The sequence below is a fragment of the Mobula birostris genome, chromosome 2 (assembly GCF_030028105.1).
Source record: "Mobula birostris isolate sMobBir1 chromosome 2, sMobBir1.hap1, whole genome shotgun sequence".
Taxonomy (NCBI): Eukaryota; Metazoa; Chordata; class Chondrichthyes; order Myliobatiformes; family Myliobatidae; genus Mobula; species Mobula birostris.
This window is the reverse complement of record NC_092371.1, coordinates 227,192,269-227,208,913: the sequence shown is the minus strand read 5'-3', so window position 1 is coordinate 227,208,913 and position 16,645 is coordinate 227,192,269. Positions and strand designations below refer to the sequence as shown.

Below are 16,645 nucleotides of genomic sequence, written 5' to 3'. Positions count from 1 at the left end.
TTGCCAATCCTTGTGCGCCTCTCTCAATCTAATGAATCTGTTACAATTGATTTTCCTCTTCATATTGTTTGTGCGGGAGCACTTTGCGGTTTATAGCAACAATCTGCTAAAGATTTGTTATATGAGCAGCGATGCAAGGTTATTGGGCCTGTACTCGCTGAATTTTAGAAGAATGGTTGGGTGGGGAGGGAAGGATCTCATTGAAACCTATTGATGTTGTAAGACCTAGATAGAGTGGACGTAAAGAGGGTGGTTCCTTTGGTTGGGGAGTCTAGGACCAGAGGGCACAGCCTCAAAATAGAGGGACGTCTATTTGAACAGAGTTGAGGAGGAATTTCTTTAGCCAGAGGCGGTGAATCTGTGGAATTTGTTGCCATAGGTGGCTATGGAGGCCAAGTTATTGGGTATATTTCACACGGAGGTTGATCGGTTCTTGATTAGTCAGAGAGTGAAAGATTATTGGGAGAAGACAGTTTAATGGGGTTGAGAGGGAAATGGATCAGCTATGATGAAATGGCGGATCTGACTCGATGGGCCAAATGGCCTTATTGTGCTCCTATGTCTTATTGGGTCTTAGGGTTTTGATCACTTTAATGGAGGACAATAGGATGTTTTAAAGAATAATATTTTAATTTTTCCAGAGGAGGTTCACAAGGATGATTCCGGGAATGAAGGGATTAACAATAAGGCATGTTTGGCAGCTTTGGGCCTGTACTCACTGGGATTTAGAAGAATGTGTGAGGATCTCATTGAAACATTCTGAATGTTGAAAGGACTAGATAGGGTGGATGCAAAGAGGATGTTTCCTATGGTAGAGGTATCCAGAACTAGAGGGTACAGCCTCAAAATTGAGGGTGACCTTTTAGAACAGAGGAAGGGAAGAATGTTTTTAGCCAGAGAGTAGTGAATCTGTGGAATTCTCTACCACAGACTGCGGTGGAGGCCAAGTCTTTGGGTATATTTAAGATGGAAGTTGATCATTTCCTGATTGGTCAGGGCATCAAAGGAAATGGCAAGAAGGCAGGCGTTTGGAGTTGAGTGGGATCCAGGATCAGCCCTGCTGGGATGGCGGAGCAGACTCAATGGGCTGAATGGCTAAATTCTGCTCTTATGCCCTATGGTCTTAATCTGAAAATGCAACCAGTTTGATGTGTGAAATTAGTCTTCATCAGTTCAACCATTAGATTTTGTCATGAATTAGTCAGTTACAGCAGAACTTTATAATATGGATAATTCAATTGGCTCAGTGTTGGTAACACAAGAAACACTAGAGGGCAACAATAACAATCTTATTTAAAATTATCCTGACACATTAGTATTTTTAACTGCATCTGGAGCTTTAAGAACATCTATCACTAAAAGCAGTCACCATTATGACATCATACTTGCCTCTTGGTCAAAAATCTTGAATTCAAATCACAGTGTCATTTGAAGATGAAACTTTAGGGGTTGCTGTATTCTCTGCCAGATGCCTGATCTGTAAAGCTACTGTTAAGATAAATCAGCTTGTTGAAAATGTTAATTGTTAAATGGTTCAAATGGTTCTGCTTATTATCAGAGAATGTACACAGTATACAATCTGAAGTACTTAGTCTGTGCAGACATCTGTGAAAAGCAGAACCCCCCCCCCAAAGAAAGAATGACAGAAAAATGATAAAAACCCAAAACACCTCTCTCCTGGGCAGGCAGCTGCAGGCATCAACACACCAACCTTCCCCCCACCCCACACCCATCTCAGCAAAACAGCGTCTGCGCCCACCACCTGTTAGAGTGGAAACCTTACTGCTAATCTATTTCATTTTGAACCAAACTTAATTTAAAGGAGAGACAGGAAACTGCAGATGCTGGAATCCGGAGCTAAAATAAAAACCACAAACTGCTGGAAGAACTCAATGGGCTCAGACAGCTTCTTTGGGAGCAAAGGAATGGTCAACATTTCAGGCCAAGCCCCTACATCAGGAATGAGAGTGTAGACAGAAGGTAGTTAGCATATTGACGTAAGAGGGTGGAGTGAGACACAACCTTACTGCTGGAAATAGATAGGAAGGGAGGGATGATAGCCAAGGGAGGGTTAGGGGATAGGAAAGGGAGAAAGTAAAAAGTCACCACATACAACCCTGAGATTCTTTTTCTGTGGGCATACTTAGCAAATCTATAGAACAGTAACTGTAAACAGAAGAAACTCAAGTGGATTATTAGATGATGGGCAGATGGAACCAATTGGGGGAGGGTAATTTAATAAAGAGAGTGAGAACATGGTGGACAGGTGGATTAAATTGATTTACTGAAATTTTGAATTGGAGGGTTCATTCTTGACCAGTCACATTGTTATTTATTGAATAAACAAACCTAACATGAATCGATATTTACGAGGCACAAATATCAACTCTTTATCACAGTTTTCAAGTAAGGAAGAAGAGCTCTCTCGTGTCTACTCTGAGATACATTTAATGGATGAAGACATTTCCACTCTGAAATCCCAGAATGCACTGCAACAGTCCGTTCAGTCTGAAAAATGGCAGGAACTATCCAGAGTTTCTGGTTTGGCAAAATTAACTGGGTCAATAAGCAGGAATGGTAGAAAATATGCTCAATAATGTTTTAGTCAATGTGTAGAGTAACTTATAGCTCTATATACAGTAGATGAAATAAATAAGCTTGAAAATGTGTATTTTTCTTTGGATTTGATGTGCAATTTGTAAAAGACATGTTTTGTTTCACATAACACTATAAAATGCTACTTTGTAACAAATGCTATGAACAAATAACATTGCTGTGTTTGTTTCCATGAACAAACTCAAGTTTTTTTGGCACCCAGCTAGTTCCAATGTCCAGCATTATATAAGGGTAGAGTGTAACTCTAGAACTAACCGTTTCGGAAATTATAGAAATTCTTTGCCCCAAGACAATCCATCTCTCAACTCAAATCACCCTCAACTCTTCAGTGCCAAACCCTCATTATTTTTTCTGTCTGCAAGTTAGTTATTATCTATTTTGCTCTCCTTCCTTTCCTGTTGCCCATTAAGTCAAACACATTTTACAGAACTAGCTTTAAATCTGAATCCTGCTTGCTAATTTTACCTCTTCTCTCTGCATGCATATCATACATAAGCATCACTTCACAGAAGCAAATCATCCTATTGCTACAGCCCATCAAGTCTATACCATCAGTCAAATTATCCCACATTTTCCCCAGAGCTCTGCAAATTAGCATTGATTGATTCTATTTCTGCTATCTCTGGAGGCAGTGAATTTTAGATAATTACTACACTTTTTGTAGTATCTCTTACCTAAAGTCTTAAAACATTTACCCCAGACCTTGATCCATCCCTTAATGAAAATGTTCCTTAATTTACTTTACCCCTCCCCTTCTCTCGGTTTCATCTATCACCTGCCACCTTGTACTTCGTCCCCTCCCCTCACCTTCTTACTCTGGCTTTTTCCCTTCCTCACCAGTCCTGATGAAGGGTCTCAGCCCGAAACATTGACTGTTTACTCCTTTAAACATACTGGGGAATCTGCACAAACAAGAGAAAATCTGCAGATGCTGGAAATCCAAGCGACACACACAAAACGCTAGAGGAACTCAGCAGGCCAGGCAGCATCTATGGAAAAGAGTACAGTCGACATTTCGGGCCAAGACCCAATCCATTTCGGTAAAACTCCCCAACATATTTTTCGTTATTTTTGTTAATTTTCTGTGACAACGCCTTGTGGTGAGTTGTAACCATTTTCACGTCACAAGGTGATCTTTGACCAAGATCTTGTTTTAGAAATTCAAACTTTTTCCTATATTCTGCCAAATACTTGATGTATTGAAAAATGCATATTCTAATTCAACCTACTATTAATGATAAATAAATAATTGCCTTTTTAATTTGCAGTTTGTTATTATTATGCATTGCAATGTACCGCTGCCACAAAGCAACAAATTTGATGACGTATGCCAAAGATATTAAACCTGATTCTGATTCTGATCCTGATTTATATCCAAATTCTATTTGTTGTTAATTTAACAATAGCACATTGGCTAACATTTCATCTTCTGCAAAATTTCACAAAAATATTGTACAGATTGGGTGATGCACAGCTCCAGGCAGTGAAAATAAAATTCTACTCATCATATCTTGGACGACATATGACAACAAGTTCTCCTCTGCGCACTTGTGAAGATGTGAAAGATCAAATAGTAGTGTTTTGGGAAAGGAACATGCGAAATGCTAAGGAAGATGGTAGTATTTTGGAAAAAGATAATTCTGTTTTCCCCCCTCCCCATCAAAGACCCTTCAACTCAAATCCAGGATTTAATAGGGAAATGCTTGTACAATTAACTAAGTTCCTTTCTGCTGTTTACCAGGGTGTTTCAGGCTGTGCTTCAGTTTTGCAGTGCAAAGTGAGGAAACAAAGTTATGTCAGTCCCTCATTACTCAGGATGGGGAATTCACATGAACAATCTATGCCAGGTTAGACTAGTGCAGCAACGGCTTCGCGTACTTGAATTGAGATGATTGGCTATAAGAAACCAAGGTAATGATTAATTTAATGTTTTGAATTCTTTTTGTTTATATAAATTATTAAATTTTAAGTAAATTTACATATTTAATTTTGCAACAAAATTATGATATTTCGATATGTTTAATGGTTTGGTTATTTTCTAATATTTGTTGAATGCTGTGGCAATCAGCTAATTTGGGGATGCGACTTAGCTAATGTCAAACTTACTTCCAGCATTTTGTGTCAGGGGCTTATTCATGTAACTGGATTTGTGCAGATGAGACTCAGGGCTTTGCCCCTTCATCAAGCCAGCTCCCGTAGAGAAATTGTAGGTCAATGATAGTTGTAGGGCTCACTCCTGACTAAAAATTCTACATCACCATTAAAAGTATTGTTAGTTTTGCAGCAAGGTGATCAGAGTCCAGGTCTTTTCAAATGGTAGTTGTATCAGGGCATGTATATACTTCTGGTAAGATGGCAGCACGTTCGGATGCAGCAGTCCCCTTGGGCCAACCAGAGGTGTTCTTTTCTTTGTTAAATGTGCTTTTTATTATCGTCAGACTGTACTGGACTCCAAGAACTATGGTGCACATGTCTACCGCATCAGTGAGCTGCTCGTTGTTTGGAGTAGCCAGCCGGGGTGTCGTAGGAGCCGGCTGGCAAGTTGGAGAAAGAGAAGCCGGCCAACGGGACAGAGAAACAGAGACCAGTTGGCGGGTCAGGGAAGCAGGAGCTGGTCGGTGGGCCGGAGAAGGGGGAGCTGGTCGGCGGGCCGGAGAAGGGGGAGCTGGTCGGCGGGCCGGAGAAGGGGGAGCTGGTCGGCGGGCCGGAGAAGGGGGAGCTGGTCGGCGGGCCGGAGAAGGGGGAGCTGGTCGGTGGGCCAGAGAAGGGGGAGCTGGTCGGCGGGTCAGGGAAGCAGGAGCTGGTCGGCGGGCCAGAGAAGGGGGAGCTGGTCGGCGGGTCAGAGAAGGAGTAAGCCAGTGGGTCAGAGGAACCAAATTGGGTTCGGAGGAGCTGACCTGGGCCCAGGCCATGTTGCTGCCAGCTACCCAAAGGCATTGGAGTTGGTGCGTGAAAGCAGCGTGCACTGTAACTGCGAGTGACTGTCCAGGACGTTTCCCTTGACCCTGTTGGACGTTGATAATGTCAGATGCAGCAGGCCTGTTTCCCTTGTTTGGTAGCACAACAGACAGTGAGGCAGTAGCATGGACTCAGTTGTAGCAAGGACTAGGCCTGAAACCAGGGGCTTGCCTGCTGCTGTAGCCTAGGTGAGGAGACACCGGCGATGATGTACCATGACGTCCTACTAGATTAGGGCTGGCCTCTCCTGCCAGTGCTGCCCTCCAGTGTTTGATCTGTGGATTGATAGGAACTGTACCATCAATTTGCGGGACACGTCATTCAGGGTATTGGACTACATATGCCTTTTCTTACATGACTATGGTTTTTTTCCTCGCTGTTTTGAATGTGCTGTATATGTTTTGCACCTTAGCCCCAGAATTGTTCAGCTGTATCCATGTATGATTAAATGATAATTAAGCTTGATTTGATTTGTATATAGGCACATCTTTGGTTACTAGTAGTAAACATAAAGTCTTCAAATTCAGTCCAGTAGATCAGTGGATCAATTATTCAGGAGGTGAGTGCAACCAGGAGCCAATGCTCAGACACTCAGCACGGGTGACCAAAGGTGGATATCTCTGCCTAAGTGTAGCTATTGTAGCGGTATAGATCAGGTGTTACTTATAAGACAGGACACAATGTACTCTTTGAGGCTAATCATTTAAGACAATGTCATTATTTTAGCAATATTGTAGACTGAATAGTCATGAATCAGTCACCATTTTACATTTCACATTTTTCTACAGTACATATAAATCAGTCTGATAATTCACTATCATCTATTTTATTATACAGCTGAGATCATTTACTTCATGAACTCTCCACAGATAATTTGAATAATTGCTTGGCTAATTTGCAAAGCATTTTGAACAGAAGAACATAAGAAATAGGAGCAGGAGTAGGCCACCTGGCCCATCGAGCCTGCCCCGCCATTCAATAATATCATGGCTGATCTGTCCGTGAACTCAGCTCCATCTACCTGCCTCTTCTCCATGACCCTTAATTCCCCTACTATTTAAAAGCCTATCTAACTGTATCTTAAATATATTTACTGAGGAAGCCTCAACTGCTTCCTTGGGCAGAGAATTCCACAGATTCACCACTCTCTGGGAAAAACAGTTTCTCCTCATCTCCATCCTAAATCTTCTCCCCTGAATCTTGAGGCAATGTTCCCTAGTTCTAGTCTCACCTACCAATGGAAACAACTTTCCTACTTCTATCTTATCTATCCCTTTCAAAATTTTGTATGTTTCTATAAGATCCCCTCTCATTCTTCTGAACTCCAGAGAATATAGTCCCAGGCGACTCAACCTCTCCTCATAAGTTAACCCCTTCATCCCTGAAATCAATCTGGTGAACCTCCTCTGCACTGCCTCCAAAGCCAGTATATCCTTTCTCAAGTATGGAGACCAGAACTGCACACAGTACTCCAGGTGCGGCCTCACCAGTACCCTGTATAGTTGCAGCATGATATCCCTGCTCTTGAATTCAATCCCTCTAGCAATGAAGCCCAACATTCCATTTGCCTTCTTAATAACTTGTTATACCTGCAAGCCAACTTTTTGTGATTCATGAACAATGGGTATATTTAAAGCAAAGATGAATAGGTTCTTGATTAATCAGGGAGTCAAAGGTTACGGAGAAAAGGCAGCAGAATGGGGTTGAGGGAGATAATAAATCAGCCGTGATGGAATGGCAGAGCAGACTTGATGGGCCAAATGGCCTAATTCTGCTCCTATGTCTTATGGTCTTTATGGTTCACTGCTGATAGGAGTTGGATCTGCAGGCAGAAACCTACACCTTTGGTTATTTACTCTCAAGAAAAAATAGGAGCACCCAATTGGGAAGGGATGACGTCAATTAAAACTTCCGCCCAGTCACTACACATTCTGCAGCTTCACAGTTGATAATTCCCTGGAGCTCCCTGCAGTGGCCACAGACTTTCTTTGAAATTACTTGTAATCTGCATAGATCAGTCATTGACCTTTGAGCAACCTGCAGCGAGGGGCCACGCACCACAGGAAAGGTTTAGGTCAGTCCATTGTAAAGGAAGAAAGCCAGATGTGGAGAAAAATACCAGGTTCCCAACTTCACTCCCAATTTTACTCTGTTCCGTGGATGCGATGGAGAACACTCCTTGAAGTGTGATTCACTTCCCAGCCATCAGCACAGCAATGATAGCGAAGCAGCAAACTCTGCTGACATACTGTATGTCATTGGGAACTCAGGTAATGCATCCCTACATGGCTCAAAGTGTAACTGTCCTAACAATGTTCAACTTGCTCTCTTGCCGGGGTGGGTTTTGCAAGTCACCTGACTGACCATTAGCGTTATAAAGAATGTTGGTTTAAAGCACACCAATAAAGTGACTAATTTTGAGTCAACTTTCTTCCAAGCCACCCAGCTTTATTCCCTAAATCTAAATCCAGATTTTTCTACCGACCAATAATTTTCAGCTTCTTCCCTACCAACAGCATCACCACCTCTGGTCTTTTGTCGGGTTGATAATGGAAATAAAAATTTACAGAGATCCCCTGGTGCAACTGTCCTGTTGTTTTTGTGCTTCTCAGAAATGTGCCTAGAAATTTGCTCTTCTTAAACACAGGAGAGTCAGCAGATGCTGGAAATCCAGAGTGCTGGTGGAACTCAGCAGGTCAGGCAGCATCTATGGAAAGGAATAAACAGTCGATGTTTTGGGCCGAGGCCCTTCATCAGGACTATGTGTTACTTACTCTTCTCTCGCCCTCCAGTGGTTTGGAGGTCCTCCCTACATTCCCGGCTTTGTTCTTAAATTAACCAAAGTAGCCTCATTTGATGATCTTCCAACCATTTCATTGAAAAATTGTATTTCCCTCTTTAGCCAATGTTCCTTCCTCACTCCTCCTCTGATTCCGCTGTGCTGTCTGTAACTGGGAATTACGATCTAGCATTGTTGTCACTGTTTGAGATATGTTTCAGTCATAGTTAAAGTATCAAACTTTCATGTTCTTATACGTCCCCTCAACTCAGAGGCCTTACTCACCATCGTCCTTGCATTTAGATTTATACTGTTAATTACGCACCCACTGTTTTTCTTTCTAGCTACTTTCCCATCTTTGTCCCTAACTGGTATTTTAGAATCAAACAATTTCTATGATAGCACATTGAGTTAAAGGAATTGCAATTTATTTACCTTCAGACCCTTCAGCTTATTAGAAACCAATGTCCTTGCAGGCAGGTTAGCTAGAGCTGTTGGAGAGGATTTAAACTAATCTGGCAGGGGGATGGAACTGGAATGGTAGGGCTAAGGATAGGGCATTAGTCGATGCAGAGTGTAGAGAGACTGTGAGGAAGGGTCAGGAAGATGACAAGAGCAAAACTGCAGTCAGTGGGATGAGTTGAAGTGTAACAATCAAAAAGGATGATGAATGCAGGACTGAAGGCGTTACATTTGAATGCTCGCAGTATACAGAATAAAGTGGATGATCTTGAGGCGCAGTTTGTGGATGATAGGAAGATAGGTGGAGAGACAGGTGGTGTTGAGGAAGCAGGGAGTCTGTAGAAGGGCTTAGACAGCTTAGGAAAATGGGCAAAAAAAGTATCAGATGAAATAAAGTGCCGGGAAGTGTATGGTCATGCACTTTGTTAGAAAGAATAAATGTGTAGTTTATTTGCTAAATTCAAATATTCAAGGTGCAAAGGGACGTGAGTCCTCATGCAGGATTATCTGAAGGTTAACTTGCAGGTTGAGTTGGTGGTGAGGAAGCCAAATGCAATGTCGTTACTCATTTCAAGAGGACTAGGATATAAAAGTAAGGATGTAATGCTGAGGCTTAATAAAGCACTGTTGAGGCCTCACTTCGAGTATTGTGAATAGCTTTGGGCCCATTATTGAAGAAAGGATGGGCTGACATTGGAGAGGGTTCAAAGGAGATTCACAATACTCCTCTACTGTAAAGATGAAGCCACACTCAGGTTGGAGGAACAACACCTTATATTCCGTCTGGGTAGCCTCCAACCTGATGGCATGAACATCGACTTCTCTAACTTCTGCTAAGGCCCCACCTCCTCCTCGTACCCCATCTGTTACTTATTTTTATGCACACATTCTTTCTCTCACTCTCCTTTTTCTCCCTCTGTCCCTCTGAATATACTTCTTGCCCATCCTCTGGGTCCCCCCCCCCTTGTCTTTCTTCCCGGACCTCCTGTCCCATGATCCTCTCGTATCCCCTTTTGCCAATCACCTGTCCAGCTCTTGGCTCTATTCCTCCCCCTCCTGTCTTCTCCTATCATTTTGGATCTCCCCCTCCCCCTCCAACTTTCAAATCCCTCACTCACTCTTCCCTCAGTTAGTCCTAACGAAGTGTCTCGGCCTGAAACGTCAACTGCACCTCTTCCTAGAGATGCTGCCTGGCCTGCTGCGTTCACCAGCAACTTTGATGTGTGTTGCTTCACAAAAATGATTCTGGGATTGAAAGGGTTATTATATGATCAGCGATTGAAGGCTCTATTGTAAGGCCTAAGTAGAATGGATATTCTATAGTGGGTGAATCTGGGACCAGAGGGCATGGCCTCAGAATAGGCAGGAATTCACAACCTGGTGTCCATGGGCCCCTCAGTTAATAGTAAGGTTCCATGGCATAAAAAAGGTTGGGAACCCCTGGAATACATAGAGGGACCTACGTTTACATCAGAAATGAGGAGGAATTAGCCAGAGTGTGGTGAATCTGTGGAATTCATTGCCACAGAGGGCTGTGGAGGTCAAGTCATTGGGTATATTTAAGGTGGAGGTTGATCGGTTCTTGATTAATCAGGGAGGTAAAGGTTACAGAGGGAAAGCAGGAGAATAGAGTCGAGAGGCATAATAAGTCAGCCATCACAGAATGGTAGAGTAGACTCCATTGTCTAAGTGGCCTAAATCTGCTCCTATGCCTTATGGTCTTATTTGAAAATGGCTACATAAACGTGGTGAAGGTGTTACATTTGATTGGTGGCAACCCTCCACAGATGAGTTCTGTGATATCAGTTTCAGCCAAATCGATGTACATCTGACCGGCCTTGCACGTTCTATTCTCTGTAAAAAATCACACCTCAACCCATTCACACACCATCCTATTTTTGATGGACTACTGATTTTGAAAAATCCCATGAGAGTAAAGTTCCCACCTTCTTGTCAAATCCTTCTATGGTCTTACCCTTTCCTATCACTGAGTATCACCTCTATGACCATATAACAATTACAGCACAGAAACAGGCCATCTCGGCCCTTCTAGTATGATGAAGTATCTGCAATATTTCTTCCACCCTGCGCTCTTGAGCATCTTGAACTTAATTACTATGATTGGCAGATATTCCTTCTATGCACAGACCTCAAGATCATTTTCTCTCCCCGTTCTGCCTTTCCAAGACCATAAGACATAGAAGCAGAATTAGGCCATTCAGCCGATCGAGTCTGCTCCACCATTCAATCATGACTGACCTAAGTCTCATTCCTGCTTTAAGACTGCGATACATTATACCTAATTTGACCTAATTATGGTTATGTGGCTCCAGCAAGTCCTCTTTGGCAATTAGCCTGTAAAACATCTTGGAAAGATTTAGCACTTTAAAGGTTCTGTAACAAATGAGTTGTTGCCGTTACAGAATATCGACACTATTAAATTTAATATGTTGTATCAGAGGCCATCGCCCTTCTCACAACAGAGGTCATTTTCAATCAGCAGTAATGTAAAGTGTGATAGCTAATCAGCTGCCTGTTTTATTCCCATGGATACAATTTCATCACATGCTTTATGTTAACAATGACCTACTCAGCTGATATAGAGCTTTGTACACGTTCAAATTTATTGATAAGTGCTAACACGTTTGAAATAACATTATTGCATTTCATGGCACTGTTAAAATAGGTAGATGGAAATTGTTGAAAGAGCCTAGCCATAAACTGTTTCGGCATTTTTAATTACTAGAAGAGAATTGTGTGACTTGAGTTATGACGTTGATTTATATAAGGTGCCTATAATGTAATTAGGACCACAAAGTTATTTTTAATGAGTTACCAGGACCAACATCTACCATGGTGGAATCTATTGACCGGGAAGCAGTTATGTTCAAAGGTAGGTGAAAAATAGCTTTTGCAAGGAAGGCAAAATTCTGCTGTTAAGCCTCTCGTAGTCTCAGCTTTGCTTTCTAAAAGTTTGCAAATGTGTTCGATCAGTGGAAGAAAAACAGAGCACAGCAAAGGTCCTCCAAACATTCAGTTTTTAAAGTTTAATTGGATTTTTCTCTGATCTTAAGTAATTATTTCAGCAGGTGTTATCCTTTATGAATCTCATCCTCTGATTTCCAATGACTGTGACAAAGATGAAGAGAGAAAAATATTAAAGACAGTTTCTTTCCTCAATCTAATAGTTTTAAGTTAAATTTTGAAAAATGACTTTTTGAGGGAAATAGATGATAGGAAAAACTGAGAGCTTTGGGTAATAAGGGTGGCGGGGTCGCTGTACCCTGCCAATTTTAAAGATATTCCTCAAAAGATCTGAATATAATGAAACCATGTGCACAATCTAGGGGTTATTGCTAATACTAAAGGCTGATTTATACTTGTGCGTACTAGCGTGCGCCATAGCCTACGCAGGTGGGCTATGCCATTGTGAGCATTTATACTTGTATGTTGTTGTGTGCATCACTCTGTAATTCAGGCACGTACACGCATGTGCACATCAGGTATTCGCACGTCATGCATGCACACAGACTTGCCCACCCAAGGCTTCATGGGCATGGTAGTCTTTCTCGGGGTAAACAAGTTTAAGGTGAGCGTCTTTTTTCGTAAAGTGAAATGTGTCCTCCATAATTTCGGAGGTCTGTAAAGCTTTATGGAAAGCATTGCAGCCAGAGTTCCTTCTCTGCCCTTCAGTTGCCCAATGGGAAGCTATTGCAGCGTAGGAGGAAATGCGATGCTACCAAGTGGACCAGTCACGGTTGTTGTGGTCTGCGTCGCCGTGACACGTAGCTACATTTTGGGAGAGGTGCGCTTCAGGCTACGGTGTAGAGATCCGCATAGGCACTGCGTAGGGTTCGCGCCTACGCCATACCTACGGTGTCAATTTGATGCACAAGTATAAATCAGCCTTAAGATTGAAGACTGCATCCAAAAAAAGAGGAAAGGGAATTTCCTCTTAATCACTGGGAACAATACACCAATCCAACAACTACAATCTGTTGTAAGGACCATGCCATGGTAGCGCAGACAACTGCAAGACTCTGTTACAGCTCAGAGTATTGGAGTTCAGAGTCAAATTGCAGCATCACTTGTAAGGAGTTGGTACATTCTCCCCTTGGAATGCGTGGGTTTCTCCCGGTGCTCCAGTTTCCGTATGACCATAAGACACTGAAGCAGAATTAGGCCATTTGGTCTATCGAGTCTGCTCCGCCGTTTCATCGTGGCTGATCCAATTCCCTCTCAACCCCATTCTCCTGCCTTCTTTCACAGCCTGGCTTATCAAGAACCTACCAACCTCTGCTTTAATGACCGCGCTTCCACAGCCACCTGTGTTTCCTTCTACAGTCCAAAGACATACTGAACAGGTTAATTGGTCATTGTAAATTGTCCCATGAATAGGTTAGGGTTAAATCCGGGTTGTGGGCCGGTGTGGCTCGGAGGGCTGGAGATGGCCTACTCCTCGCCATATCACTAAATAAATAAATAATAAAACCGATGAGCAGTTTTAGAACAATCTTCAACAGCTAGCTACCTTCAACAGAAAGATTAAAGGGAAGTACACATAATTTAAATGTCTGTTTTTGACCAGGATAGACACAATGTTCTTCTTCTGTGCTATGAATCTGTGATCCTATGTTTGTACATCCTTTTGTGAAATGAAGCGCATTTTATTCTGCTAAGACTTTTAAGTGCAATTTCTTTTTTAAGTGAATGTGCCTTTGATATCACTTGATTAATGTGGCTAATCTTAAATACACATTAGGAGACTCTTACCACTGCACAGAGGGTGACATTGCCCAATCATAATGGATGACCTTCAAAAATGTCTTTAGACCTGCACATTGCATGTTTGTGATGTCTTTGTATTTTAATCATTTTCAAGTCAAGTTCAAATTTATTGTCATTCAATCGTACACATGTATACTGCTAAACATTGTCTCTCTGAGGCCAAGGAGCAAAACACAGTCACATGCACCACACACAGTTACAATCCAGCACATAGTCACATCTGGCTGAGTAGATCCACAGCAACAACAACAGCCTCTCACTCAATGTCAGCAAGACCAAAGAACTGATTATTGACTTTAGGAGAAGGAAACCAGGGATCCATAAGCCAGTCCTTATTGGGGGATCAAAGGTGGAGTGGGTTCTATGGACGTGTGGTGGACAGTGTGTGTGTGTGTGTGTGTGTGTGTGTGTATATATATAAAAGACTGTCTAACATTTCTATAGATACATAGTGGAAAGTATATTGACTGGCTGCATCACAGCCTGGGATGGAAACACCAAAGCCCTTGAATGGAAAATCCCACAAAAAGTAGTGCATATGGCCCAGTCCATCGTGGGTAAAGCCCTCCCAGCCATCTACACAGAGTATTGTCGCAGGAAAGCAACACCCATCAGTTTGGGAAACACCTACCACCCAGGTCATGCTCTCTTGTCGCTGTTGCCATCAGGAAGGTGGTACAGGAGCCTCAGGACTCACACCACCAGGTTCAGGAACAGTTATTACCCCTCAACCATCAGGCTCTTGAACCAGAGGGGATAACTTCACTCATCCCACACATAGATTCCCACAGCCAATGGACTCACTTTCAAAGGCTTTTCATCTCATGCTCGTGATAATTATTGTTTACTTATTTATGATTATTAATCTTTTTTCTTTTGCATTTGCACAGTTTGTTGTCTTTTGCACGTTGGTTGTTTGTCCGTCCTGTTGGGTGCGGTATTTTATTCATTCTCTTATGATTCTTGGATTTCCTGAGTATGCCCACGGGAAAATGACTCTTAGGGTTGTATATGGTGACGTACATGTACTTTGATAATAAAATTTACTTTCAACTTTAGTCACAGCCTGCCAGCTTCTGAAGGACAAATAGCATGTAGTTACAGAGCTTGTCCTTTCCTCTAATTTTAAACCATAATAAATATACTGTATTTCTAAATAATAGTCCTTCAGTACTCTAGCATCATCTCTCTAGCCAGGGATGATTGAAACCTGAGAGTCAGAACATCAGCACCAGCATTTTTTGTGCGTGTTGCTTGAATTTCCTCCTTTGTTTCTTTTTGTACTTTTTAATAATTCCAAGCAAACTCACTCCAAACTCCTAGTCCTAGGACTCCAAGCCACTCTTTGCAGCTGGATTCTTGACTTTCTGTCCAAAAGAACACAATCAATAAGAGCCAACGGAAACGCCTCCACTGTGATTATCCTGTATGCTGGTGCCCCACAAAGTTGTGTCCCCGGCCCCCTACTCTACTCTCTTATCACTCACAACCACATGGACAGATTCTGCTCTAACCTCATCCACAGGTTTGCAAGTAATACCTCTGTAGTGGGCTGTATTGCGAATAACGATGAATGGGAGTACAGGAGGAAGACAGTGAACCTAGTAACAAAGTGTCATGACAACTATCTTTCCCCTTGATGTCAATAAAACAGAAGGGCTGATCATTGAATTCAAGAATCGTGGGGGAGAGGTGCTATGCTCCTGTGTTTTATCAGTGGTTCTGAGGGTGAGAGGGTTGAGAGCATGTCTTAGTCTAACCACATTGATGCCCTGGCCAAGAGAGCTCACCAGAACCTTTCCTTTCTCAAACAGCTAAAGAAAATTGACGTCCCCTTTCATTCTCACCAATTTTCATTGATGCTCCCTAGAAAGCATCATATCCAGATGCATCCCAGCTTGGTGTGGCAACTGTTCTGCCTACGATGGCAAGAAATTGCAGAGAGTTGTGGGCGCAGTTCAGCACATCACAGAAACCAGCCTCCCCTCTATGGATTCCATTTACACCTCTCGCTGCCTCAGTAACACATTATCAAAGATCTCACTCCCTGGGGCCATTCTGTCTTCTCCCCACCCCATCAGGCTGAATGTACAAAAACCTGAAAGCACATACCACCAGGCTCAAGGACAACTCTTATAATAAGGCAATTGAACAGATCCCTAATACAATAAGATGGACTCTTAACCTCATAATCTACCTAGGCACGTTATTTTCTGCCTGCACCGCACTTTCTCTGTAACTGCAACACTCCATTCTGCATTCTGTTATTGTTTTACCTTGTACTACCTCAATGCACTGTAGTAATGCATTGATAGTATGCAGGCAGTTTTCACAATATGACAATAATAAATCAATTACCACTGTGAACTAACTTTCCAGTGATTTATTTATCTTCAGTTCCTTGATATTTCCTCTTTTATAATACCTATCCTATTCAATATTTCACAACCTTCCTTCTGTGAAGGGGTAAGAGCAGAGATGCAAAAATATAGATGAAAAGCAATGAAGGACTTGGTTAAGTATGTAAACGAAAAACAACACACACACAATGCTGGGCATTAGGCAGCATCTATGGTGGAAAATGAACAGTTGACGATGATCTCTCAGCTGTCTACTTCATGACAGAAGGGTCTCGGCCCGAAACGTCGGCTATCTATTCATTTCCATAGAATTTTTTTTAATTAAGTGCAATCGTGAACAATAACCAGATCAGAAATGCTGATCAAGTCAATTAGTTCCCAAAGAGAACTCTGATAGGCCACTCAGATGGTTCACTGCTGCTCAGCAATAGCACACAAAAAAATCATATGTCAAGTACATAGAACAGGCACAAGGGTCGCTAGCTCCTGTAATCCAGAAACACACCTGAGCAGTGCGGCGGAGATGTGTGCTATGCATGATCTGATCTGAAAGCATCATGTTGACTCATAACAGATCGTGTTCACGGTGGAACAGCTTAGTCCAGGATGGGAACAGCACTGTTTTGCCCCTCAGACCCAGGTCCTCCGAGTGGTTAGAGCCCTGTTTTGCCCCTCAGACCCA

At 42.3% G+C, this 16,645-nt stretch overlaps 1 protein-coding gene across 1 annotated transcript in view; it reads left to right on the top strand.

Annotated features, from left to right (window-relative positions):
* LOC140210279 (uncharacterized) overlaps nucleotides 1-3,935 on the top strand; it is a 45,496-nt gene extending 41,561 nt beyond the window's left edge. Inside the window, exon 11 of the mRNA XM_072279156.1 lies at nucleotides 2,400-3,935. Coding sequence (XP_072135257.1) covers nucleotides 2,400-2,597 — 198 coding nt within the window. The 3' untranslated portion in view covers nucleotides 2,598-3,935. The remainder of the gene's footprint in view (nucleotides 1-2,399) is intronic.
* Nucleotides 3,936-16,645: the final 12,710 nt, after the last annotated feature.